The following is a 25,761-nucleotide window of genomic DNA, read 5'->3' as shown; positions in this document are numbered from 1 at the left end:
AGTGCTTTACAGGATAAAATAATCAGCAGCAATAAACAACGCGAGCAAAAGTAGAACAACAAACAAGCAAAAACAGTAAAACAGTGAAAGGCAAACGGGTAAAAGATCCAATACAGGTGACTTAACTCAGCCAAAGGCCAAGGCAAACAAGTGGGTCTTAAGGCGTGTTTTATTATATGTTATATAAGTAGAAAGGCTCGTCGCAGACCGCACAGAAAACGGCTAAGCATTCCACCGCGTGGGAGCCGCTACTGCGAAGGCTCGATCTCCTTTCGTTTTAAGGAGGAACGTTCAGAAGCAACTGGACAGCTGACCTCAGGGCTCTGGAGGGTTGATGCACATTGATAAGGCTGGATAAATATTCTGGGACCAGTCCATGCAGAGACTTAAAAACCAATGAAAGATTATTAAAATCAATTCTGAACCTACCTGGAAGCCAGTGGAGAAGAAAGCACTGGCGTTATGTGGCCATGCTTCTTTGTCCCGGTCAGGAGACGGGCTGCTGCATTCTGCTGTAGACAGTTGAGTTCTGATTGGCCGATATACCGACATACAGGGAGTTGTAATAGTCTAAACACGAAGATATAAAAGCATGCGTGACTTTTTCAAGATCAGCCCTTTTTAGATGAAAGAAACTAGCTTTAACCACAGAGCTGACCTGCTTGTCCAATGTGCTGGTCCTCACAAGCTCCTTCTTACCCGTAAAGTAGCAATTAGTACTTGGACTTTTTTCCTTTTGTATTGTCAGCAAAACTACCTTTTAAATGTTGGAATAAAAATGCACACTGCTGATGCCCTGATATAAATGCAATGCAGTTTGCAGCTAGTAAGTAATTGGAATGTGCAGAATAAACAAAACCCGGACAACACCTGAATACAGATACACGCATCAACGAGAAGAACTTATAATCTCTCCTCTCCCTGTAATGTGATGCAGAGCGACACCTCAGGGATCAGGAAACATTTATTGCCATAATATGTCAGACATGCAAGTAATGTGACTTGGTGGTTGGTGCGTAACAGTACGACAACATAGTGCAAGAGGAATAAAATACAATATAATGCTATGTGTTAGTTTAAAAATAAAGGAATACAAGTTAAAAAGTAAAAAATGTTTAAAAATAAAAAATAAAGTGCACCAGCAAACATAAAGTGACAAATGAAAGTGAAAAGTGACGTGTGCAGTGTGAAAGAAAGTGACCAAACAACCTCGAATGAAGTGACATGTAAGTGGAACATGTCACTTCATTTTTAATTAAATTTGAACTGTTGGGACGGTGTCACTTTGATGAAGACGTGGACGCCCTGGAAGCTCTGCTGCGCCCAGTGAACCTTTAAAGCCATGAAAACACACCCAAAGAACACTAAAACATATGTGCAATAACCACTGTCATGCACTCTGTGTACATATAAACATATTTATTTAGTTCCTAGTATATTTAGTTACTGTGGTTTCTGCACTCCTTTTTTATTTTTGTCTATTATTACTATACTTGTTTTTTACCAAGTATCTTGTGTGCACTGTACTTTGCTGACTCAATCCTGTGAAAGTCCCCATTATTGGACTAATAAAGGAATATCTTATCTTATTTTAGTTGAAGTCCGCTGTCTTAATCTGTCCAACAACTGTGTAACTATGATAAAACCCGCCCTTATTTCCAGTGTCTTTGGCTCAAGTGAGACTGTGATTTCAGGACATCCGACAATTGGGAGGGACGCAACAGTGGCAGCAGCCCGCCGCCCATAATCCTTTCAAAACAAAAGATTTACCTTCTGCCAAACAGATTTAGGGCTTGATCGGTGTTCCTACACAATGAAGCATCTGAGATAAGAACAATGAGGGTTAACAGGCTGCTGAATGTCTGCTATCGTACAACGAGTGGGCAAATCCATCATTTCTCAAACGCATGCATTGATGACAAGAAGTAAAACACCCATCAGGTGCATATATACATATATATATATATATATATATATATATATATATATATATATATATGTATGTATGCAGAGAGAAAGCTGGTAGGACAGGTTTATGCTCTATACATGTGTGTATCTGTCCTATTTGTCTTATCTTTAGCCTTGCATTGCATGCTGACAGCAGGGGAAGAACCCGTGCCAGATAAATCAACACCATCTACTTTCCTTTTCTTCACTTTGATCTTGTTCAATGTGACACCATCCTGAGTTCAAATTGAATCAAAAGTGAAGTGCAGTAGCGTGACAAACGCACATATCACAATGCTTTGGATCAGAGAGAGTATTCTTCTGTAACCAGCGTAAAAAACATTCATCAGCGACATTCAACACACTAAATCACACAAAATGCGCTAGTGATGAACCTCAAAGTACTTGGTTATATAACTATAAGCGCTGCACATTATAATTGGTTAACTCGTATGAATCGCAGATGTTAGAAACTGATAAGAGGGTGTAACAAACTATTCAGATTTAATTTGTTTCGTGACTTTGACGTGTTCATGTCTTCATCAAAGTGACACCATCCAACAGTTAAAATGTAATTAAAAACCAAGGGACGTGTTCCACTTACTGCCTGAGGTTGTTTGTACACATGAACTTGTGTCTGGTGACAACCTGCTCTTTGTAACGATGATACAAACATGATCCTATAAGGGGCAAATACGCTCATTCGTTTACTAGCTGAGTAAACGTAGAATGCTGACACACTAAAAGCGCCAGTGATGAACCTCAAACGTATTTCAAACATCCCAGATTCGGGGACATAACCGCGCTGCACATTACAATTAGTTGATACCAAATAGCGTGTTGGTGCATGACTGTGAAAGGATTGGCTCAACATTTGCATGTGCAGGCTGAAAAACAACAGACTGAGCCAAAAGTGTCTGACGACACTCTAAAGGATGAAGCGAGCTGCAGGGTTCATCACTGAGACCCACTTTCACACTACACATATTCAGCTGATCCACTGCTACTAAACAGCGATTGGAGCTTTGCATGCAAGAGGTCACCTCAGTGACTTTGGCGGCCAGAGGCCAGAAGTTTGGAGCTTAAACTGGAAGCTTCACCCACTTTGACTTTGGACTGTACGACTGATGACAATGAAGAGGAAAAAAACTCCACATGGCACAATTGCAACAAGGATCGCTGAGTTATTTTGAAGGTCTCTCCTGTGGTTTCGTTGCCTACTTGTGGGCAGAAGATTTCTCCCCTGAGCTCTCCACATTGTTGGGTCTCCTGCAGGATATCACCGTAGCTTCTGAAACTAATGCAGCGCACAGGAATGTTGAACCATTGTCCGGTCGTGCGGTCAGCGCACCCAGCTTCCTCGGCCCCCGAGAGCCCCTGACTGCCCTCCCCCTCATAAACATCTGGCCACTTTGGTTTAGAAGGAGCTACGTGCATGTTGCCTATCTGCTTTTGCTCAGATTATTTCAAATCATAACGACTCACACCGTCGCTCCCCTCCTTCATTTCTCCGGCACGCCCAGTTTCACTTTGCATGTTAGTCGACAGCAGAGGAAGAACCCGTGTCAAATAAATCAACACCAGCACCCTACTTTCCTTTTGACGTGTTCATGTCTTCATCAAAGTGACAGTTCAAATTGAATTAAAAATGACACCAAACACACTAAATCACACTAAATGCGCTAGTGATGAACCTCAAAGTACTTGGTTATATAACTATAAGCGCTGCACATTATAATTGGTTAACTCGTATGAATCGCAGATGTTAGAAACTGTATTTATAAGAGGGTGTAACAAACTATTCAATTTGTCAATGGAAAATAAAAACTAGAGATATTTATTCATAATTTTGATGATCTAATGAAGTTACAACTAACATTGTATCTTTTTTTCTAACCACAAATATAATAATAGTTAACTTCTGCATGTTTTTTAATTGCATATTTTGTGCATATTTTGCATTTTGTAAAACGATTGGATATTCATATTTAACCGCCTTAATGTGCATTTTCGAATCTGCTATATATACTGTTTATATTAACATTTTGATCCCGAAGCTCTCAGACTGGCAACATACTTTTAAAATTTGTATTAATTGAAAAATCATGTAAGGTAATGTGGCGTCTCTCGGAATCTCTTTTGAGCAAAAACACCTGTTGTCCAAGTCGTGTTCATCTATCCAAGTTTCCAGAAATGTAATTTTTTACAACAAAAATGACAACTGGAGCTGATAATAGAGGTACAATGTTCAGCTGACATTGCACAAGAGATGTTTGGTTAAAAGTTAATATTAAAAGTGAAAGAATGAAACGGTTCCCCGGCAACGTCAATCAGAACACGTCTTTACATGTCGGATGAAGAGAGCTGTAAAGGTGAGGCCGAAAATGATCCATACATTCATTTAGATGAAGCATGCAGAATGTGGGTCGGCACAAGTTCAATCTGTGTGGCTTCAAAAACAGCTCTTGTTTCTCTTGTGTAAACGGGTAAAACCTGTAGACGCCTGTAGAAGATTGTTTAAACAGCATCCTAACACTGTGCTGAAGTACATCGGTTCACTGGGATTAACAGTAAGAACGCAAAAATATGTCTTGTTTGTCTAATATTTGTCTTTAAATTCTTTGCATAGTACATATATTTTTCCATATTTCAAACATTGTTTTTCCCTCTAGTCTTACAAGTACATATTTGCTGTATTTTCGATAATCACTCAAAGCAACGTTAGCATTCATTTGTGTTTCTGATCCCCTGATCAATAAAGGTCCAAATATCACTAAATATGACTAAATATCGGAAAGGTATCGTGTGTATTTTGCGAGTGCTTCTCGATTTCACTTGTTAGTGTGTGATGTTTCACAGCTTTTCACAGCTAGTTTTACTTTGCTGTACGACTACGGTTCATTTTGTGAATATTATCAAATGTCTTCAATCAATAAGACAAATTCATCTACTGCAACATGTATGTTTGTCACCTTTTACGACTCCATTCTACTGAGGTCTCAAGCTGCACTGCCCACTTTGATGCTCGAATCCTGCCGATTCCCTCTCTGTGGGAATATAGTTATGATTTAAACCATCTCAACTCATTACTGCATGTGTGCTCTCACCTCTACCAGCATTTGGTGACCTTCACTGCTTTAGGTCTATAAAAGAGAAAAGTATTTGTCTCCCTCAGAGCAAAAAATCACAAATGTCCGTCGTGATGGAGACGTGTTCCTACCTGTAATCCAAAGATGTTTCCTCCTACTCCTCCTCCGCCCAGTCTCCTAGGAACCGGAGTCTGATGAGTCTGTAAAACAGACAACCTGTTAAGGAGAAAACGGTTATGAGCCGATCTCACTGTGACTAATTACTGCAGCAAAGAGTTTCATCATGTCAAAATCGCCGTAGGCATCTGCGTTAAAACCGAAAGGTTTGACATTGACTGTTATTTATCTTGGCATGATGTGTTTAAAAAAAGAGATGTTTTAAAGGAAAGACTAGCAAAGCGCTTCACATTTTACGTTTGTAATACTGCCACACAGAAGTGTTTTCACTCCCCTGAAGAATCAAGAAGCTACTCTTCAAAGTCTGATTGAATCCATTTCCATGTTAAAGAACAAAGAAGGAGCACGATCAGAGAACATTCGGGGGAAATTCTCGTGAAGTGTTCTCACACGTGATGTGCCGGGTCACTTATTTTCGCTGAAAAAGGGCCGGGCGACGTGATCCAACCGACTGCACATGAGTCCGAGTCTTCACTGCCGCGTGATGTCGTAGCGACATCTGCAACCATTAGACGCAACCTTGTTTGCAACTACAACTTGTTGATTGATTTGTATCTGAGTCGTTTTAATTCCATTATGTTATTCATTTTGATTGTGTGAGCTGTGGCGTTGTTGTTGTTGTTGTTGTGGTGTTATTGCAGATGAGCTTGTATTTAAACCAGTGAGTGTTGATGCGGGGGTCCGGGGGGCCAACGCCTACAGGAAAGACTGGGAACAAGAGGACGAGCAGTTGTGAACCAAAATAAATAAAGTGAACCGATGGGGGTCCCAGATCAGAGAGGGGGGCCGCGGTAAGATAGCAGACAGGTGGGAAGCGTCCCCTCGTGTAAGGCAAGGCAATTTTATTTGTATAGCACATTTCTACTACAAGGCAATTCAAAGTGCTTCACATAAAACCATTAAAAACATCCAAACATAAAGCAATGGATGCATTGAAACATAAAAGAAAAACAGTTATTAAAAGAATAAAAAAGACGTTAAAAGATTTCAAATACAATACAATTTGCAGAACAGAAAGGTCTTTAATCTGGATTTAAAGGAGCTGAGGGACCCAGCAGACCTGCAGCTTTCTGGGACTTTGTTCCAGATATGTGGAGCAGAAGAACGCTGCTTCTCCGTGTTTAGTTCTGACTCTGGGAACAGAACGTAGAGCCGTCGTCCCAGACGACCCGAGGGTTCGTGCTGGTTCATCAGCAGATCAGAAATGTACTTTGGCCCTAAACCCTTCAGTGCTTTATAAACTAGCAGCAGGATTTTGAAGTAAATTCTTTGTTTGACAGGAAACCAGTGTAAAGACCTGAGAACTGGAGTGATGTGATCCACTTCCCTGGTCCTGTGTGGACTCGAGCTGCAGCGTTCTGGATCAGCGGCAGCTTTCAGATTGACTTTTTACGGAGACATTTAAACGCAACGTTACAGTAGTCGAAGTACTGAAGATAAATGCATGGACAGGTTTCAGTGATTAGCCGACCTAGACCTGAGAACCTGGTGTACGCCCACTGACCACGAGGCCCACTGACCACAACGCCCACTGACCACGAGGCCCGCTGACCACGAGGCCCACTGACCACGACGCCCACTGACCACGACGCCCACTGACCACGACGCCCACTGACCACGACGCCCCCTGACAAAGAGCCCCAGAGCGCAGGCGGGCAGTGGGGCGTCTTTCTCCCTGCAGGTGGAATCCCAGCGACGGCTGTAAAGCCACCAGAGGAGGCCGGACCGGAGAGAAGCCCCCGCAGCGCGGCCGTTTATCTTCTAACCTGGTAGGCGCCTTGTCCTCGTGGCAGTAATGCCGCCTTCACCTGTCGCCTTGTTTCCGTCCTTTTGTTGAACTGGTCTTTTTAAGTAGAGGTTCACCTCTTTTATTAGGTTTTACGACCTGGCGGGTTACTTTAGTCATTTTACAGTTCTATGTTGAGGGTGGCTGTTGTCAGTCATTATATCATATATAATATATCATATTATTATTATGTTACTTATTACGGCTGCTCTTGCACTGCTGGTTTTTGTATCTTGTGTTCACTGTCCACTTTGCTGTCACCATTCTGTGAATTTCCCCGTTTTGGGCCCAACAAAGGAATATGTCATCCATGAGTTAAACAAATTGTCTTCATCACACACCTCGGTTCACACTTCATGCCAGGGTGTAGAATTGTTTTCTGTACTGGGTGTGTGTTTTGTTGCACCACACCATAACCCTCCCGCACACCTCCCCCCCCACGCCGCCTCTCCCCCCACATCCCCCGTGACGACTGATGTTCACAGTTGAAAACCTGCCAAACCTGAAGGAGGAATGTCAAACAAAGGAAAGGTTCTCTGGAGTCAGTAACCCGTCCGGCTCTGCTTGTCACGAACTGGCTGCTGAGATAAGAACCAAAAGTACCTCACTTTAAATAAGTAGAACAACAATCATTTACTGCGCATCCATTAAATGTTAAGATGGTTTAAGACCCGTGTTTGATCCAGAACAATCTTCATTTACACAACCAGCGCTACATGACTTCAGGCTACATGACTGTCAGTTTAATACATCTCACCCTTGGCTCAGAAAGAAAGGATCAATTTGGTTGCTTGTTTTTGTCCAACGGCACAATGGACATGTCCTCAGGAAGTCTGCAGGAATTTCCGGTAGTCTGAGCTCAGTGTTAAAAGTACTCGCTCACTGTCTGAGTAGGGGAGGGGCGGGACTTACCGGCTGTATATGTCACCAGGAGGCTGAGGGGGCGGGACTTAACAGCTGTATATGTGACCAGGGAGCACCGGATTCCCCTGAGACATTGGGAGCTGCTCAAGGTCCCGATACCCCTCACAGCAGCTGCTGACCAGAGAGAGACTGTCTGCAAACGTCAGGTAGGAGTAAATGTTATTTAAAGACTGGTTTCATTCATATGGTTTGTTTCTAAATTCTGAAAAAAGCTTCTCATGGAAAAGATCATTCTTTTCGTTAAAGTGTTGTTCAATCCAGAATAAAAGGAAGAGTTAGGTTTCCTTTTGAGTGGGACCGACATAGTGTGGATATAGATAAAAGGGAAATAATGATGTTATCCTGCACTGTGAGCCAACTCCCTTCTGATAAAAAGGGAAAGCAAACATTCCTCCAGGGTTACTTTCACCACACTTGTCAAAAATATTGTTTTACACGGCCTGTGTGCAACTGTGGAGGCTTTCGACAAGACTGGACATGTGTCACAACTCCTGGCTTGTGCACTAAATGGCATCCAACATTTTCCAGCAACAGAAACTATTTACGCAACAAATGATACTCCACTGCCTCCTTCGTTGTGGTTTCCTCTGCTGCTGAGATGGTGTGCAGAATGCAACGGCAGAGACTTGAGAGTCGTAGACACGATGCAACAGGCCGCGCATCCTGTAGCTGATCTAAAGCATGAAAACAAATCTTGAAAGGGGTCGAGATCTATTTTCCTTTAAGACCCACAAGGTCGCAGATACGCTGGCGTGTCAACAAGAAAATCTTATTGTCATTCTGAAAGATTGGTTGGCAAACGGTGCTGCAGTTGGAAACCGCATAGTCGGGAAAAGGAGGCTTGAAGTTATTCTGTTCCATGGGACACTTTGTCCAGCTACAGGTGGAAATAGTTTTGACTGTGATTGATACATTAACTGAGTGCTTAGTTAAAGATTTTTAAGGGAAATGTAAATAACCATCGTTCAGTTATTCATCATAAAAAGGTTGAGTCATATTTCAGTACTTCATTTCTGATATGACCCATTAAACAAATGAATGCGTTGTGTATTGTTCTTATAAAGCAAACAATGAACACTGCGAGCCATTTATAATCCCATTATACTGCATTAAAATGGTGATTACAATGCATTATTCAAAGATACAACGTATTACGATGATCCAGTTGTATGTTATGTTTATGGGTTTATAATTATGGAGCATCATAAATGTTTGTGGGCCCTGTAACTTATAGCTGTATAACTAATAAGCAGATTGTAAAGCATTTTAAATGTATTTTTAATGGGCAACATACAGTATCTAACTACTGGTTTACCATTTATTTGCTTTGCTGGCTGAAAGTATGAATGCAAACATGATTTAGTTAAAAGTAATGATGGCGGAGGTGTACATGCAAAAATGTCAGATATTTTGGAATGTGAGTCTGACAAGATGAAACACCCGAAGTGTCCTCGGGCTCTAAAACAACTGTGGTGGCCCTTTTCCCCCCTCTAAGTCCCCAATTAATCGGCACATTATTAGTAATTATTTCCTTTGTATTAAAAATTCAAACAGATAATGAGGTGCCTTTAACTGCTATCATGTCTATTTTTGTTGGCACTGTCAGAGAAGTGATAATTAGATTACATATTTCAGTACCTGGGTGTTGTCTGTTGACTGATTATTCTTCCTCCTTCCATGTAAGTACATGGGAGTGACAAATAAAGAATATAGTGCCGTCAACACAGTTCAACCGAAACCTCAACCAGAAGCTCAGTAAACATGTAACCGAATGGACACATTTCTGACAATGACAACACAGTGTGACATTAGCAGTCCAATATTATGGCTGTATAATGCTGCATTAAATCGTATGAAGGTGACAAATAAGTGTACAAATGAGTCCTCTTCATGATCACTTCTTCAGGAAGGAAACGAGGCGCTTAAAGCAAACAGTAACCAGTGAAGCCGTGGTATTTACCCAACAACCCTTAAGCTTCATGCTGGCAAAGCATTTGCATCTACCATACAACGAGCAAGCTCACCCGCCGCAATAAATGCAAAGTTACCGTTCAACGTCTTTAGAAACATTCAAACATTTACAAAGTGGGTGACGGTCCGAAACAGCACACCAGGCAGAGATGCATGACAGCGGTTGTCTGCTACAAATACGCGGCCGCTGTCAAACACCGGTGATGTCGTACGTGCAGCATTGTGATCTTGCAGCTCTTGCATCACATGCAGTAAAAAAAGCCCACCTTTAGTCCACTGAGATTAGATTCGATTTTTGCTTAAAGGTGTTTAAAGAAGAATTTATCTCATGCACTCTGTGAGTCTGTCAGGAACTCTGTGACCTAAAGTAGTCCACAGTGAGTTTTTACTGCTGGAACACATGGGTTCTTTTATTCATCCATTTTATATATATATATATATATATATATATATATATATATATATATATATATATATATATATATATATATTATATATGTATATAAAAACAAACTCTTTTTCTTTTTTTAACCGATAACTTAAGAGCCAAGTTCAATTAACACAAACACAGGGTTGTCGGTTCGATCCCAGGCTCTGATAACCCGCATGTCAATGTGTCATTGTGCAAGACACTTAACCCAACATTGCTCCTGTAGCTGCGACTACAGTGTGCGGATGTTAGTGACTGATGGCAGGTGTCACTCTGTGTGGTTCTCCTGTCATCCGTGTATGAATGGGTGTGAATGGGTGAATAATGTCATGTAGTGTTAAAGCGCTTTGAGTGGTCAGAAGACTAGAAAAGCCCCATAGAAGTACAGTCCATTTACCATTTAAGACAAATCATTACTGTAAGTTTAACTTGAACAGTTAAGTTCAAATCTAAAACTTGTCCGAGCTCTCTGAGTTACAGAGAAGAAGTAAGTGGACGTAACGAAACAGGGCTGTGATGTTCGATCCGTGTTGTCTCCATAGTTTCAGTGTCCTTGAGCAAGACACTGAAGCCACAGTGCTTCACAGCAGCACTCTGCTGCTTAATTCCTGAGGATGGATAAAATGCAGAGAATCATTTCCCCATGTGGGATTAATAAAGGATTTCTTTTATTTAAACGTAAAAAAAATTGTAAATTTTGTACTTTTTAAAAATTTAAAAAATAAATACATCTGCATTTCCCCTGGCCCCTCACGCCCCACCTGTAATACCTCCGCGCCCCACCAGAGGGTCGCGCCCCACAGTTTGAGGTCACATTGAGGGGTCAAAGTGTGTATTCCTCCAACCTCTGTTTTCCTGCTCACGTTACTTCTGATTGGACGACACAAACCTCTCTGCTGTGTATTAAAGCTTCTCTCTACTCCAGAAGCTTGGTCGGACTCGCTCGCTTCTCAGAATTCTCCCAGCAAGTGACTAATATGTAAAAAACAGAGCCTTGTCTGGCTTTACCGATACAGTTGTGCGTTGAAACAGTGAGACAGTGTGTGAGCGTCATCACGGACGCGCTCACACCCGGTTTTGTGAGAGTGAGAAATATTCACTCCTACAATGACATCACATGAATCACAGCTATCAACCTTTCATCAGGAGGCGTGGAACACCTGAACACATCAGTAGTCTTAACATTTATGAGGTCATGTTGAAGAGTTGGATTCCGATTTTCTCACAGATGTATTAACTGACTTGATCAAAGGGCGTCCGCGTAGCTTTTGATGGTTCCTTTTACCGTTTGAACAGAAAACGGCGGCCGATTCCTCGTTTTTTTTTGGTCTAAAGCGAAAAAACGAGAAGACCATGGTTCCATTTTATCAAAAGTCCACGGACCGAAGGGGAGTTCTGCCATCACAGCTGACCCAGATGTTACAGCCCCCCTTCGACCCTTGAGCTTTGAGTTGCTATGACCAATATTTTCATTTTAATAATCGCATGACTACTTGCTAGTAGTATTCTCACAGAAAACTGGAAGCTTTAAGTTGCATTTTAGCATCTTGCTCTGCACTTATCTGTGTTGTTGCAACAGCAGCAGGCATTGAACAGCGTTCAGACAGAGTTAGCACCTACTGGTGAACATTGTGGAGCATTTGGATCTAAGGAGCCAGATTTTTCCCCTGAAGGCGGAACATTGAGAATTGTAATGATGAACTTTAAAGGCATAGGATTTCCAAACTGTTTCTTTTCCGTGTCTGTTGTTACAACACCGAACATCTGGCTGTTACAGTTCTGAAGCAATAGCCTCATAATAATGCCAAAGCAAATACTAGTTGCTCAAGAAGCAAGTTCATGAACTGGCAGAGCTGTATTTTAACCTGTGCATGGACGCTAATTTAAATTTGACCTGGATTACAATACATTTTTGTATCCGTGTGCACCATGTATAGGAAGAAATGTGAGCAATGAATATCTGTATGTAGGAATTTAAAACACTTACTGTGATGTGGTAACAAAGAAGAGCTGTTTTAAATGGTTTTAAATTAGTTAAATACTTTTATTCATATCCTACATGCATTCATGCACGATAAGGAATATAAACATGACAACGTGAATCGATAAACATGCTGGTGGGGAAAAGATTTGATGAATTAAAGGGTATTTACTTGTCTTATCTCTACAGGAAGGGAGTTTCATACGCAGAGCCCCCGAGGACCCGAGGCTGCCCACACAGCCAAAAAGAAACCGAAAGGTTTGGAAAACACCTATTTAAACACAGAGAACTTGAATGACAGCCAAAAGAATTTCTTGTAGCTGCAATTCAAGTTCTCTTCTCTGACTTTTTAGGCTGACATTTAGGCATTTACACATTTACACACTTTGGTCTTAAATGATAACTTTAATATGGAAGCCCATTTCCGCCACAAAAAAAATAAAAATAATAACTGGTCAGCGAGAGGTTGTTAAATTGACCGTAGACCGTAGTCACCAACCAAGTCATAATTTCGACTTTTTATCTCATAATTTCGACTTTCTTAAGTCTTAAGTTGACTTTTTATCTCATTTGTTTTTTTGTTGTTGTTTTTTGTGGCGGAAATGGGCTTCCATACTTTATATAACAAACAGTACAAAATGCAAATTCTTAGACAAACAATACAAGCTTGGAATCTTTTCATTTGAGAAAATGGCAGCACCTCTCAGTGCAAATGTATTCAATAGCAACATAAATAACACCATGATATAACTATATTTTTCCAACACTGTACAGAGCTATCATCTGTCCACATCTGTCTATGAAACGTTATAGAGGCCACGACATATTATTAATGTTATGTATAGACAATGCATGCATTATCTAAAACCAATTCAAGCAACAGTTTTTTGTCATACAGCTCTACAGGACAACATGGATTCACAGAAAAATGGCCACACGGAGGTCCACGGACCTGTGGCTGGTGTGTTTCTGGAGAAAACAAAGGAGAAGATTACCATATATCAAGCAATGAAGAAACGTCTTCTTCAGCCAGGAACGGCAGTGGCCCTGCTGGAGGCACAAGCTGCCACAGTGGGCATCGTCGACCCAATAAACAATCGAACCCTTCGTGTTGCTGATGCTGTTACGGAGGGAATAGTTGGACCGGAGATGAAAGAGAAACTCCTCACAGCCGAGAAAGCTGTTAATGGCTATGTAGACCCATACACCGACCAAATGATATCCTTGTACCAAGCTGTGCAAAAAGATTTAGTCCCCAGAGAGTATGGATTGAGGCTTCTGGAAGCACAGATCACCACAAAAGGCCTGTTTGATCCCATTGAGAAATCAAATATTTCAGTTGAATCTGCGATTGAAAAAGGCTTCTATGAAAAGGGTTTGCTCAATGACAAGATGCCGGAGCTCAAAGTGTACTACAGTCCAAGCCTACAAAAACATCTCAACTACCGAAACCTCCTTGAGAAATGCACTTTGGAGTCTGACACAGGCCTGCGGCTCCTTCCTGTTTCCGTCACGTTCAAAGGCTTGCGAAAAGGGATTTCCTCCAATCAGCTCCTTGAATCAAAGATCATTGACATGAAAACATTTGATGACCTACAGAAGGGAAATACCACTACACAGGATGTGATGTTGATGGAAACAGTAAAAGACTACCTGCAAGGCAAAGGAAGTATTGCAGGCATTGCTCTACTCTCATCCAATCAGAGAATGAGCATTTATGAAGCCATGAGAAAAGGTGTACTGATGCCAGGAACAGCCCTGATTCTACTGGAGGCGCAAGCTTCAACTGGATTCATGATTGATCCTGTGGAAAATAAGACGTTCACCGTGGATGAGGCAATCAAAAACAAACTTGTTGGCCCTGAATATCATACAAAGCTGCGTTCTGCTGAGCGAGCAGTGACTGGCTACAAAGACCCATACACAGGGGAAACCATATCCCTGTTTCAAGCACTGTCGAAAGACCTCATTGTTAAAGAACATGCGATCCGCCTACTTGAGGCCCAAATTGCCACGGGTGGAATAATAGACCCTATCAACAGTCACAGACTACCAACAGAAGTTGCCTTCAAGAAAGGTTATTTTGATCAAGAAATGAACGCCATCCTAGAGGATTCGGGGGACGACACAAAGGGTTTCTTTGACCCAAACACAGAAGATAATCTAACTTACCTTCAGCTGATGCAAAGGTGCGTCATTGATCCCAGCACTGGACTGTGTCTCCTCCCACTCTTTGGGAAATCCAACGAGCAGAATTTCAACTTCATTGACTGGCAAACTAAAATGACCTTCAAAAAGGAGAAGGTGAACGTGACATGTGGAAAGTACACGGGAATGACAGTATCCCTGTGGGAACTCCTGATGTCAGAATACTTTGATGAATGCCAGAGGCGAGAGTTCATTCAGAACTACAGAGAGGGGAAGTTCAATATCAAGATAATTATCACTATGGTTCTGGAAGTCATAGAAAAGTCAGTGAAAACAACCAATGTTGTCTTTGAAGGCATCAGAGAAACAGTCACAGCCAAACAACTGGTGGAAGCCGACATCATTAGTAAGGAGGTTATGGAAAATCTGGAAAAGGGAAAAATATCAGTGAAGGAAGTGATAGAAGATGAAAATGTAAATGTGTACCTACAGGGGAAAGACAGCATTGCAGGAATTCTGCTTCCTGATTCTCGGATCATGACCATCTACCAGGCCAAACAAAAAGGGAAGCTGATGCCAGGAACGGCTCTGATTCTACTAGAGGCACAGGCAGCAACAGGTTTCATAATCGACCCTGTTGGAAATCAGAAGTATTCAGTGGATGATGCAGTCAAAGCAAAGATAGTGGGTCCCGATGTGTGTCAAAAGTTGCGCTCAGCAGAGAAAGCGGTCATCGGGTACAGAAATCCATATGATGGCCAAATCATATCCTTGTTCCAAGCCATGCAAAAGGATCTCATCCTAAAAGACCATGGAATTCGACTTCTGGAGGCACAGATTGCCACTGGTGGTATTATTGATCCAGTAAACAGCCATCGCATTCCTGTACACGTGGCCTATAAGAAGGGATACTTTGATGAGGAAATGAATGAGATCCTGAGTGATGCAAGTGATGACACCAAAGGATTCTTTGATCCCAACACCCGTGAGAACCTGACATACTTGCAGCTCATGGCCAGATGTGTCAGAGACCCCGCCACAGGGCTGTGCCTCTTGCCACTCAAAGGCAAAAGCAGCAGAGTTAACATTGATGATAATATTAAGGAAACGTTGAAAACAACCACAGTTACTGTTAAGTATGGCAGGTTCAAGGGCAAACACACAACAATGTGGGATCTTATTAATTCAGAGTATGTGACGGAGGACAAAAGACAGGAGTTTTTCAAACTCTTCAAGTCAAGGAAAATCACAATTGAGCAGCTCATCGTCGCCATTTTAGAAATCATTGAGAGCAAGGAGATTCAACAACAAGCAGAGCTGAGCTTTGCTGGTCTCAGAGGAGAAGTCTCTGTTAAGGATCTTTTGCAGCTTAGCATTGTGGATGAAAGAACATACAACAGCATGGTTGATGGAAAGATGACCAGCACAGATCTGATGAAAATGGGGAGCGTGAGAACCTACCTGCAGGGGACAGGTTGCGTGGCTGGTGTGATACTTCAACCCTCAAATCAGAAGCTAAGCATCTACGAGGCACAGAGAATTGGCATCCTCACACCTGGCACAGCCTTCTGCCTTCTTGAAGCGCAAGCTGCCACAGGATTCATTGTTGATCCTCTGAAAAACAAGAAGCTTACGGTGGAACAAGCTCTCAGAGAGAAGGTAGTTGGTCCACAGATGCAAGAAAAGCTTTTGTCTGCAGAGAGGGCCGTCACCGGTTACACAGATCCATACACTGGTCAAAAGATCTCACTTTTCCAAGCCCTGCAGAAAGATCTAATTGTCAAGCAGCATGGCATCCGTTTACTAGAGGCCCAGATTGCGACAGGCGGAATCATTGATCCTTTGAAGTGTCTTCATTTGCCCCTTGAGGTTGCATACAGGAAAGGATATTTTGATAAGGAACTTAATCAGATCCTATCAGACCCAACTGATGACACAAAGGGCTTTTTTGACCCAAAGACACAAGAAAATCTGACGTACATGGAGATGTTGGGTAGATGTGTGAAAGATAAGGAAACAGGACTGTTTCTTCTGCCTCTGAATGACAAGCCAACAGCTGTGGGAACAAAGGCTAATATGTACACTGATGCAGAGATACAGCAAGAGTTTGAAAAGACAACTGTGAGCATATCAGTTGGACGTTTTGCAGGCAAATCAGTTTCTTTGTGGGACTTGATTCACTCTGGGTACTTCACTGAGGATCAGCAGTTTGAATTCTTTGAGAAATACAGAACAAGAAAGATAACTACACAAACCATAATCACATCAGTGATTTCCACCATTGAAAAACTGGAAAATGAAAATCCCCAAATGATCATGGGCCTGAGAAAACCAGTCTCTGCGCAACAACTACTGGATTCTGATATCATTGATGCAAATACACTAAAAAAGGTGAAAGAAGGAAAACTCTCTCTTGAGGTACTAATCCAAAGTGAACCTGTCAAAGGGTATTTGCGGGGAACCGGGAGCATTGCTGGAATTAAGGTTCATCCATCCCAGAAAGTAAAGAGCATATACGAAGCAAAAAATGAAAATCTGTTGACACCTGGCGTTGCACTATTACTGCTTGAAGCGCAGGCTGCAACAGGATGGGTCATTGATCCTATCAAAAACAAATTCTATAATGTTGATGAGGCAGCAAGAGAGAAAGTAATTGGACCAGATGTACATGAGCAACTTCTCTCAGCAGAACGTGCCGTCACTGGCTATAAAGATCCATACACAGATGCAACAATATCAGTGTTTGAAGCCATGGATCAACAGCTGATTCAGAGAAGTGATGGTATTCGTCTTCTTGATACACAGATAGCAACGGGGGGAATCATTGACCCAAATCAAAGTCTGAGGCTTCCTATTCATGTTGCTCTTAAAAAGAGATTTCTGGATGAAGATATAAGAATAACTCTGAATGCAAGTGGTGACGCAAAGGGATTCTTGGACCCAAACACCAAAGAAAACCTCTCTTACGTCGAGCTGATAAAGCGATGTGAAAAAGATCCTCAAACAGGACTACTCCTCCTACCCCTGCATAGAGAGGAATCTAATGAATTTCACACGTATGAGCAAATCGAGGTGGAATTTAAAAACAAAACCATCACCATGAATGTAGGGACATTTAAAGACAAAAGGGTGACTTTATGGGAAGTGTTGCTCTCTGAATACATATCAAAACAAAAAAGGGAACAGCTCATACAGCAATACAAGTCAGGAACCATGAAAATGGAGGAGATCATTGAAATACTTACCATCATTGTTACAGAGGTATCATCGAAGGAAAGAAAGTTCAAAGGACTAAGGAAAAAGGTCTCAGCCAGTGAGTTGTATGAGTCAAAGATAATCTCAAAGGAGCTTTTCACACAGATTGTACAAGGGAAAGTCACTGACGAAAACGTTAACCAAATGGAATCGATTCAGAAGTATCTTGGAGCTACAAACTGCATAGCTGGTGTCAGAGTTGAGTCTACAAAGAAGGTTATGAGCATCTACGAAGCCAGAAGAAAAAACCTGCTGACCCCTGGGACATCTCTTGTGCTGCTAGAGGCCCAGGCTGCCACTGGCTTCGTCATAGACCCAGTCAACAACAAGAAACTTTCTGTAGAGGAAGCAGTAGCTCAAAAGGTGGTCGGCGGTGAGTGGAAAAACAAACTGCTTTCAGCTGAAAGGGCAGTTACAGGATACATAGATCCCTACACTGGAGGAACCATTTCCTTGTTCCAGGCCTTGAAGAAGGATCTAATTGTCAAAGATCATGGAATTCGTCTCCTTGAGGCACAAATTGCCACCGGAGGCATAATTGACCCAGTCCACAGTCACAGAGTGCCTGTACAGGTGGCATACCAAAGAGGTTACTTTGATGAAGAGATGAACCAGATTCTGTCTGACCCTGATGACGACACAAAGGGCTTCTTTGATCCCAACACAAAAGAGAATCTCACCTATCTTCAGCTGATTGAAAGGTGTATCATAGATCCCGTCACAGGCCTCAGCTTACTGGTGATTGCAAAGAAAGGGGAGTTGTACTTCTTTGTTGATGAGGCAACAAAACTCATTCTGAAATCCACCACAACAACCAAAGCAGGAGGGAAATATCGAGGAGCAACAGTGTCTCTGTGGAATCTGCTCTACTCCAAGTACATCACTGAGGAGAAGAGGAGAGAGCTTGTCCAGCAATATAAGTCTGGATCAATCACAGTCGACCGCTTCATGGAAATCATCCTGACAATCATTGAGCAGCAGACCATGTCCACCTCCTCATCTTCAACCGCCATGTGCAAACCCCCAGAGTCAAATGAGGACAGCAGCTCAACTAAGACTACCATCACCACTGTAGTCAAGGAGACAGTTGAAAATCAAACCTTCCATGGAATCAGAAAGGACGTCACTGCTGCAGAGTTACGTGAATCAAAAATCATCAATGAGGACCTCTTCAAAAGTCTTACTACTGGGAGTGTCACAGTGACGGAGGTTAGTGAGATGGATTCAGTGCGTAAGTACCTTGAGGGGACCAACAGCATTGCAGGAGTGTACCTGCAGTCTACCAAAGAGACCCTTAGTATCTATGAGGCCAAAGGCAAAAGTCTGCTAACTCCTGGTACATCTCTGATCCTGCTAGAGGCCCAAGCTGCCACTGGCTTCGTCATAGACCCAGTCAACAACAAGAAACTTTCTGTAGAGGAAGCAGTAGCTCAAAAGGTGGTCGGCGGTGAGTGGAAAAACAAACTGCTTTCAGCTGAAAGGGCAGTTACAGGATACATAGATCCCTACACTGGAGGAACCATTTCCTTGTTCCAGGCCTTGAAGAAGGATCTCATCGTCAAAGATCATGGAATTCGTCTCCTTGAGGCACAAATTGCCACCGGAGGCATAATTGACCCAGTCCACAGTCACAGAGTGCCTGTACAGGTGGCATACCAAAGAGGTTACTTTGATGAAGAGATGAACCAGATTCTGTCTGACCCTGATGACGACACAAAGGGCTTCTTTGATCCCAACACAAAAGAGAATCTCACCTATCTTCAGCTGATTGAAAGGTGTATCACAGATCCTGTCACAGGCCTCAGCTTACTGGTGATTGCAAAGAAAGGGGAGATGTACTTCTTTGTTGATGAGGCAACAAAACTCATTCTGAAATCCACCACAACAACCAAAGCAGGAGGGAAATATCGAGGAGCAACAGTGTCTCTGTGGAATCTGCTCTACTCCAAGTACATCACTGAGGAGAAGAGGAGAGAGCTTGTCCAGCAATATAAGTCTGGATCAATCACAGTCGATCGCTTCATGGAAATCATCCTGACAATCATTGAGCAGCAGACCATGTCCACCTCCTCATCTTCAACCGTCATGTGCAAACCCCCAGAGTCAAATGAAAACAGCAGCTCAACTAAGACTACCATCACCACTGTAGTCAAGGAGACAGTTGAAAATCAAACCTTCCATGGAATCAGAAAGGACGTCACTGCTGCAGAGTTACGTGAATCAAAAATCATCAATGAGGACCTCTTCAAAAGTCTTACTACTGGGAGTGTCACAGTGACGGAGGTTAGTGAGATGGATTCAGTGCGTAAGTACCTTGAGGGGACCAACAGCATTGCAGGAGTGTACCTGCAGTCTACCAAAGAGACCCTTAGTATCTATGAGGCCAAAGGCAAAAGTCTGCTAACTCCTGGTACATCTCTGATCCTGCTAGAGGCCCAAGCTGCCACTGGCTTCGTCATAGACCCAGTCAACAACAAGAAACTTTCTGTAGAGGAAGCAGTAGCTCAAAAGGTGGTCGGCGGTGAGTGGAAAAACAAACTGCTTTCAGCTGAAAGGGCAGTTACAGGATACATAGATCCCTACACTGGAGGAACCATTTCCTTGTTCCAGGCCTTGAAGAAGGATCTCATCGTCAAAGATCATGGAATTCGTCTCCTTGAGGCACAAATTGCCACCGGAGGCATAATTGACCCAGTCTACAGTCACAGAGTGCCTGTACAGGTGGCATACCAAAGAGGTTACTTTGATGAAGAGATGAACCAGATTCTGTCTGACCCTGATGACGACACAAAGGGCTTCTTTGATCCCAACACAAAAGAGAATCTCACCTATCTTCAGCTGATTGAAAGGTGTATCACAGATCCTGTCACAGGCCTCAGCTTACTGGTGATCGCAAAGAAAGGCGAGTTGTACTTCTTTGTTGATGAGGCAACAAAACTCATTCTGAAATCCACCACAACAACCAAAGCAGGAGGGAAATATCGAGGAGCAACAGTGTCTCTGTGGAATCTGCTCTACTCCAAGTACATCACTGAGGAGAAGAGGAGAGAGCTTGTCCAGCAATATAAGTCTGGATCAATCACAGTCGATCGCTTCATGGAAATCATCCTGACAATCATTGAGCAGCAGACCATGTCCACCTCCTCATCTTCAACCGTCATGTGCAAACCCCCAGAGTCAAATGAAAACAGCAGCTCAACTAAGACTACCATCACCACTGTAGTCAAGGAGACAGTTGAAAATCAAACCTTCCATGGAATCAGAAAGGACGTCACTGCTGCAGAGTTACGTGAATCAAAAATCATCAATGAGGACCTCTTCAAAAGTCTTACTACTGGGAGTGTCACAGTGACGGAGGTTAGTGAGATGGATTCAGTGCGTAAGTACCTTGAGGGGACCAACAGCATTGCAGGAGTGTACCTGCAGTCTACCAAAGAGACCCTTAGTATCTATGAGGCCAAAGGCAAAAGTCTGCTAACTCCTGGTACATCTCTGATCCTGCTAGAGGCCCAAGCTGCCACTGGCTTCGTCATAGACCCAGTCAACAACAAGAAACTTTCTGTAGAGGAAGCAGTAGCTCAAAAGGTGGTCGGCGGTGAGTGGAAAAACAAACTGCTTTCAGCTGAAAGGGCAGTTACAGGATACATAGATCCCTACACTGGAGGAACCATTTCCTTGTTCCAGGCCTTGAAGAAGGATCTCATCGTCAAAGATCATGGAATTCGTCTCCTTGAGGCACAAATTGCCACCGGAGGCATAATTGACCCAGTCTACAGTCACAGAGTGCCTGTACAGGTGGCATACCAAAGAGGTTACTTTGATGAAGAGATGAACCAGATTCTGTCTGACCCTGATGACGACACAAAGGGCTTCTTTGATCCCAACACAAAAGAGAATCTCACCTATCTTCAGCTGATTGAAAGGTGTATCACAGATCCTGTCACAGGCCTCAGCTTACTGGTGATCGCAAAGAAAGGCGAGTTGTACTTCTTTGTTGATGAGGCAACAAAACTCATTCTGAAATCCACCACAACAACCAAAGCAGGAGGGAAATATCGAGGAGCAACAGTGTCTCTGTGGAATCTGCTCTACTCCAAGTACATCACTGAGGAGAAGAGGAGAGAGCTTGTCCAGCAATATAAGTCTGGATCAATCACAGTCGATCGCTTCATGGAAATCATCCTGACAATCATTGAGCAGCAGACCATGTCCACCTCCTCATCTTCAACCGTCATGTGCAAACCCCCAGAGTCAAATGAAAACAGCAGCTCAACTAAGACTACCATCACCACTGTAGTCAAGGAGACAGTTGAAAATCAAACCTTCCATGGAATCAGAAAGGACGTCACTGCTGCAGAGTTACGTGAATCAAAAATCATCAATGAGGACCTCTTCAAAAGTCTTACTACTGGGAGTGTCACAGTGACGGAGGTTAGTGAGATGGATTCAGTGCGTAAGTACCTTGAGGGGACCAACAGCATTGCAGGAGTGTACCTGCAGTCTACCAAAGAGACCCTTAGTATCTATGAGGCCAAAGGCAAAAGTCTGCTAACTCCTGGTACATCTCTGATCCTGCTAGAGGCCCAAGCTGCCACTGGCTTCGTCATAGACCCAGTCAACAACAAGAAACTTTCTGTAGAGGAAGCAGTAGCTCAAAAGGTGGTCGGCGGTGAGTGGAAAAACAAACTGCTTTCAGCTGAAAGGGCAGTTACAGGATACATAGATCCCTACACTGGAGGAACCATTTCCTTGTTCCAGGCCTTGAAGAAGGATCTCATCGTCAAAGATCATGGAATTCGTCTCCTTGAGGCACAAATTGCCACCGGAGGCATAATTGACCCAGTCTACAGTCACAGAGTGCCTGTACAGGTGGCATACCAAAGAGGTTACTTTGATGAAGAGATGAACCAGATTCTGTCTGACCCTGATGACGACACAAAGGGCTTCTTTGATCCCAACACAAAAGAGAATCTCACCTATCTTCAGCTGATTGAAAGGTGTATCACAGATCCTGTCACAGGCCTCAGCTTACTGGTGATCGCAAAGAAAGGCGAGTTGTACTTCTTTGTTGATGAGGCAACAAAACTCATTCTGAAATCCACCACAACAACCAAAGCAGGAGGGAAATATCGAGGAGCAACAGTGTCTCTGTGGAATCTGCTCTACTCCAAGTACATCACTGAGGAGAAGAGGAGAGAGCTTGTCCAGCAATATAAGTCTGGATCAATCACAGTCGACCGCTTCATGGAAATCATCCTGACAATCATTGAGCAGCAGACCATGTCCACCTCCTCATCTTCAACCGTCATGTGCAAACCCCCAGAGTCAAATGAAAACAGCAGCTCAACTAAGACTACCATCACCACTGTAGTCAAGGAGACAGTTGAAAATCAAACCTTCCATGGAATCAGAAAGGACGTCACTGCTGCAGAGTTACGTGAATCAAAAATCATCAATGAGGACCTCTTCAAAAGTCTTACTACTGGGAGTGTCACAGTGACGGAGGTTAGTGAGATGGATTCAGTGCGTAAGTACCTTGAGGGGACCAACAGCATTGCAGGAGTGTACCTGCAGTCTACCAAAGAGACCCTTAGTATCTATGAGGCCAAAGGCAAAAGTCTGCTAACTCCTGGTACATCTCTGATCCTGCTAGAGGCCCAAGCTGCCACTGGCTTCGTCATAGACCCAGTCAACAACAAGAAACTTTCTGTAGAGGAAGCAGTAGCTCAAAAGGTGGTCGGCGGTGAGTGGAAAAACAAACTGCTTTCAGCTGAAAGGGCAGTTACAGGATACATAGATCCCTACACTGGAGGAACCATTTCCTTGTTCCAGGCCTTGAAGAAGGATCTCATCGTCAAAGATCATGGAATTCGTCTCCTTGAGGCACAAATTGCCACCGGAGGCATAATTGACCCAGTCCACAGTCACAGAGTGCCTGTACAGGTGGCATACCAAAGAGGTTACTTTGATGAAGAGATGAACCAGATTCTGTCTGACCCTGATGACGATACAAAGGGCTTCTTTGATCCCAACACAAAAGAGAATCTCACCTATCTTCAGCTGATTGAAAGGTGTATCACAGATCCCGTCACAGGCCTCAGCTTACTGGTGATTGCAAAGAAAGGGGAGATGTACTTCTTTGTTGATGAGGCAACAAAACTCATTCTGAAATCCACCACAACAACCAAAGCAGGAGGGAAATATCGAGGAGCAACAGTGTCTCTGTGGAATCTGCTCTACTCCAAGTACATCACTGAGGAGAAGAGGAGAGAGCTTGTCCAGCAATATAAGTCTGGATCAATCACAGTCGATCGCTTCATGGAAATCATCCTGACAATCATTGAGCAGCAGACCATGTCCACCTCCTCATCTTCAACCGTCATGTGCAAACCCCCAGAGTCAAATGAAAACAGCAGCTCAACTAAAACTACCATCACCACTGTAGTCAAGGAGACAGTTGAAAATCAAACCTTCCATGGAATCAGAAAGGACGTCACTGCTGCAGAGTTACGTGAATCAAAAATCATCAATGAGGACCTCTTCAAAAGTCTTACTACTGGGAGTGTCACAGTGACGGAGGTTAGTGAGATGGATTCAGTGCGTAAGTACCTTGAGGGGACCAACAGCATTGCAGGAGTGTACCTGCAGTCTACCAAAGAGACCCTTAGTATCTATGAGGCCAAAGGCAAAAGTCTGCTAACTCCTGGTACATCTCTGATCCTGCTAGAGGCCCAAGCTGCCACTGGCTTCGTCATAGACCCAGTCAACAACAAGAAACTTTCTGTAGAGGAAGCAGTAGCTCAAAAGGTGGTCGGCGGTGAGTGGAAAAACAAACTGCTTTCAGCTGAAAGGGCAGTTACAGGATACATAGATCCCTACACTGGAGGAACCATTTCCTTGTTCCAGGCCTTGAAGAAGGATCTCATCGTCAAAGATCATGGAATTCGTCTCCTTGAGGCACAAATTGCCACCGGAGGCATAATTGACCCAGTCCACAGTCACAGAGTGCCTGTACAGGTGGCATACCAAAGAGGTTACTTTGATGAAGAGATGAACCAGATTCTGTCTGACCCTGATGACGACACAAAGGGCTTTTTTGATCCCAACACAAAAGAGAATCTCACCTATCTTCAGCTGATTGAAAGGTGTATCACAGATCCCGTCACAGGCCTCAGCTTACTGGTGATTGCAAAGAAAAGCGAGTTGTACTTCTTTGTTGATGAGGCAACAAAACTCATTCTGAAATCCACCACAACAACCAAAGCAGGAGGGAAATATCGAGGAGCAACAGTGTCTCTGTGGAATCTTCTCTACTCCAAGTACATCACTGAGGAGAAGAGGAGAGAGCTTGTCCAGCAATATAAGTCTGGATCAATCACAGTCGATCGCTTCATGGAAATCATCCTGACAATCATTGAGCAGCAGACCATGTCCACCTCTTCATCTTCAACCGTCATGTGCAAACCTTCCTTTACACAAGTGAAGTGAAGCTTTATACAAATATTCCTCTTGTTTCTTACTGGCTTCATCAGTTTTCTCTAGTGGGATTTTTGTGGGATTGTTTTTTCTTAATTACAAAATAGTTTTACTGTGTTTTCACAGATGCATTCCCAGTTTTTAATTAGGGAATCAACCATTTTACATTTTGAATACTCATTGTACCTATAATATTGTGTCGTGTAATTTGTTGCAACAATGCATTCTTTTCTCAGATGTACGTAGATATGATTTAGCTGAGCATACTTTTACCTGGCCTATAGATCTTATAATATTCAGGCAACAGCTTTTCTCACTGAAATATTTTGTTTGTTGAGTAGATTCTGTGTTGACCTTACCTGGAAGAAAATATGTATTTTTGGAAAACCTATCTTGCTTCAACTGTCAATTTTGTGGCCCAATAAACAAGTGAGATAAGACCACGTGTTGGGTCTTTTGTTATGTTAGAACATTGTGACATTTTTTACTTGATGTGTATGTTAGTTCAATACAAAATTATTTCCTTGTTGAAGAGTCCATTTGTGGGTTGGACAACTTTTAGAGCCCTAAAAGTAAC

General features: G+C 42.9%; 1 protein-coding gene and 1 long non-coding RNA gene across 3 annotated transcripts; one reads left to right on the top strand and one right to left on the bottom strand.

Annotated features, from left to right (window-relative positions):
- Positions 1–237: 237 nt before the first annotated feature.
- Positions 238–5,298, bottom strand: LOC144383457 (uncharacterized). The gene is made up of 4 exons (XR_013450865.1): positions 5,168–5,298; positions 5,055–5,090; positions 430–512; positions 238–323 (listed from the first exon to the last, which is right to left on the bottom strand). It is a non-coding gene; the product is annotated as an uncharacterized LOC144383457 (long non-coding RNA).
- Positions 5,299–6,493: 1,195 nt separating this feature from the next.
- eppk1 (epiplakin 1) lies at positions 6,494–25,624 on the top strand. Of its 2 annotated transcripts, XM_078080832.1 has the most exons (4): positions 6,494–6,982; positions 7,973–8,069; positions 12,495–12,563; positions 13,204–25,624. In XM_078080832.1, the coding sequence occupies exon 4, from the start codon at positions 13,218–13,220 to the stop codon at positions 25,194–25,196; it is 11,979 nt and encodes a 3,992-aa protein (XP_077936958.1). In that variant the 5' UTR covers positions 6,494–6,982; positions 7,973–8,069; positions 12,495–12,563; positions 13,204–13,217; the 3' UTR covers positions 25,197–25,624. The 2 variants fall into 2 exon arrangements, with proteins under 2 accessions (XP_077936958.1, XP_040044180.2); XM_040188246.2 differs by lacking the exon at positions 6,494–6,982 and having other exon boundaries at positions 7,970–8,069.
- Positions 25,625–25,761: the final 137 nt, after the last annotated feature.

Source organism: Gasterosteus aculeatus, chromosome 10, assembly GCF_964276395.1.
Source record: "Gasterosteus aculeatus chromosome 10, fGasAcu3.hap1.1, whole genome shotgun sequence".
NCBI lineage: Eukaryota > Metazoa > Chordata > Actinopteri > Perciformes > Gasterosteidae > Gasterosteus > Gasterosteus aculeatus.
The sequence above is the reverse complement of the archived record's forward strand: the minus strand, read 5'-3'. Positions and strand labels throughout refer to the sequence as shown.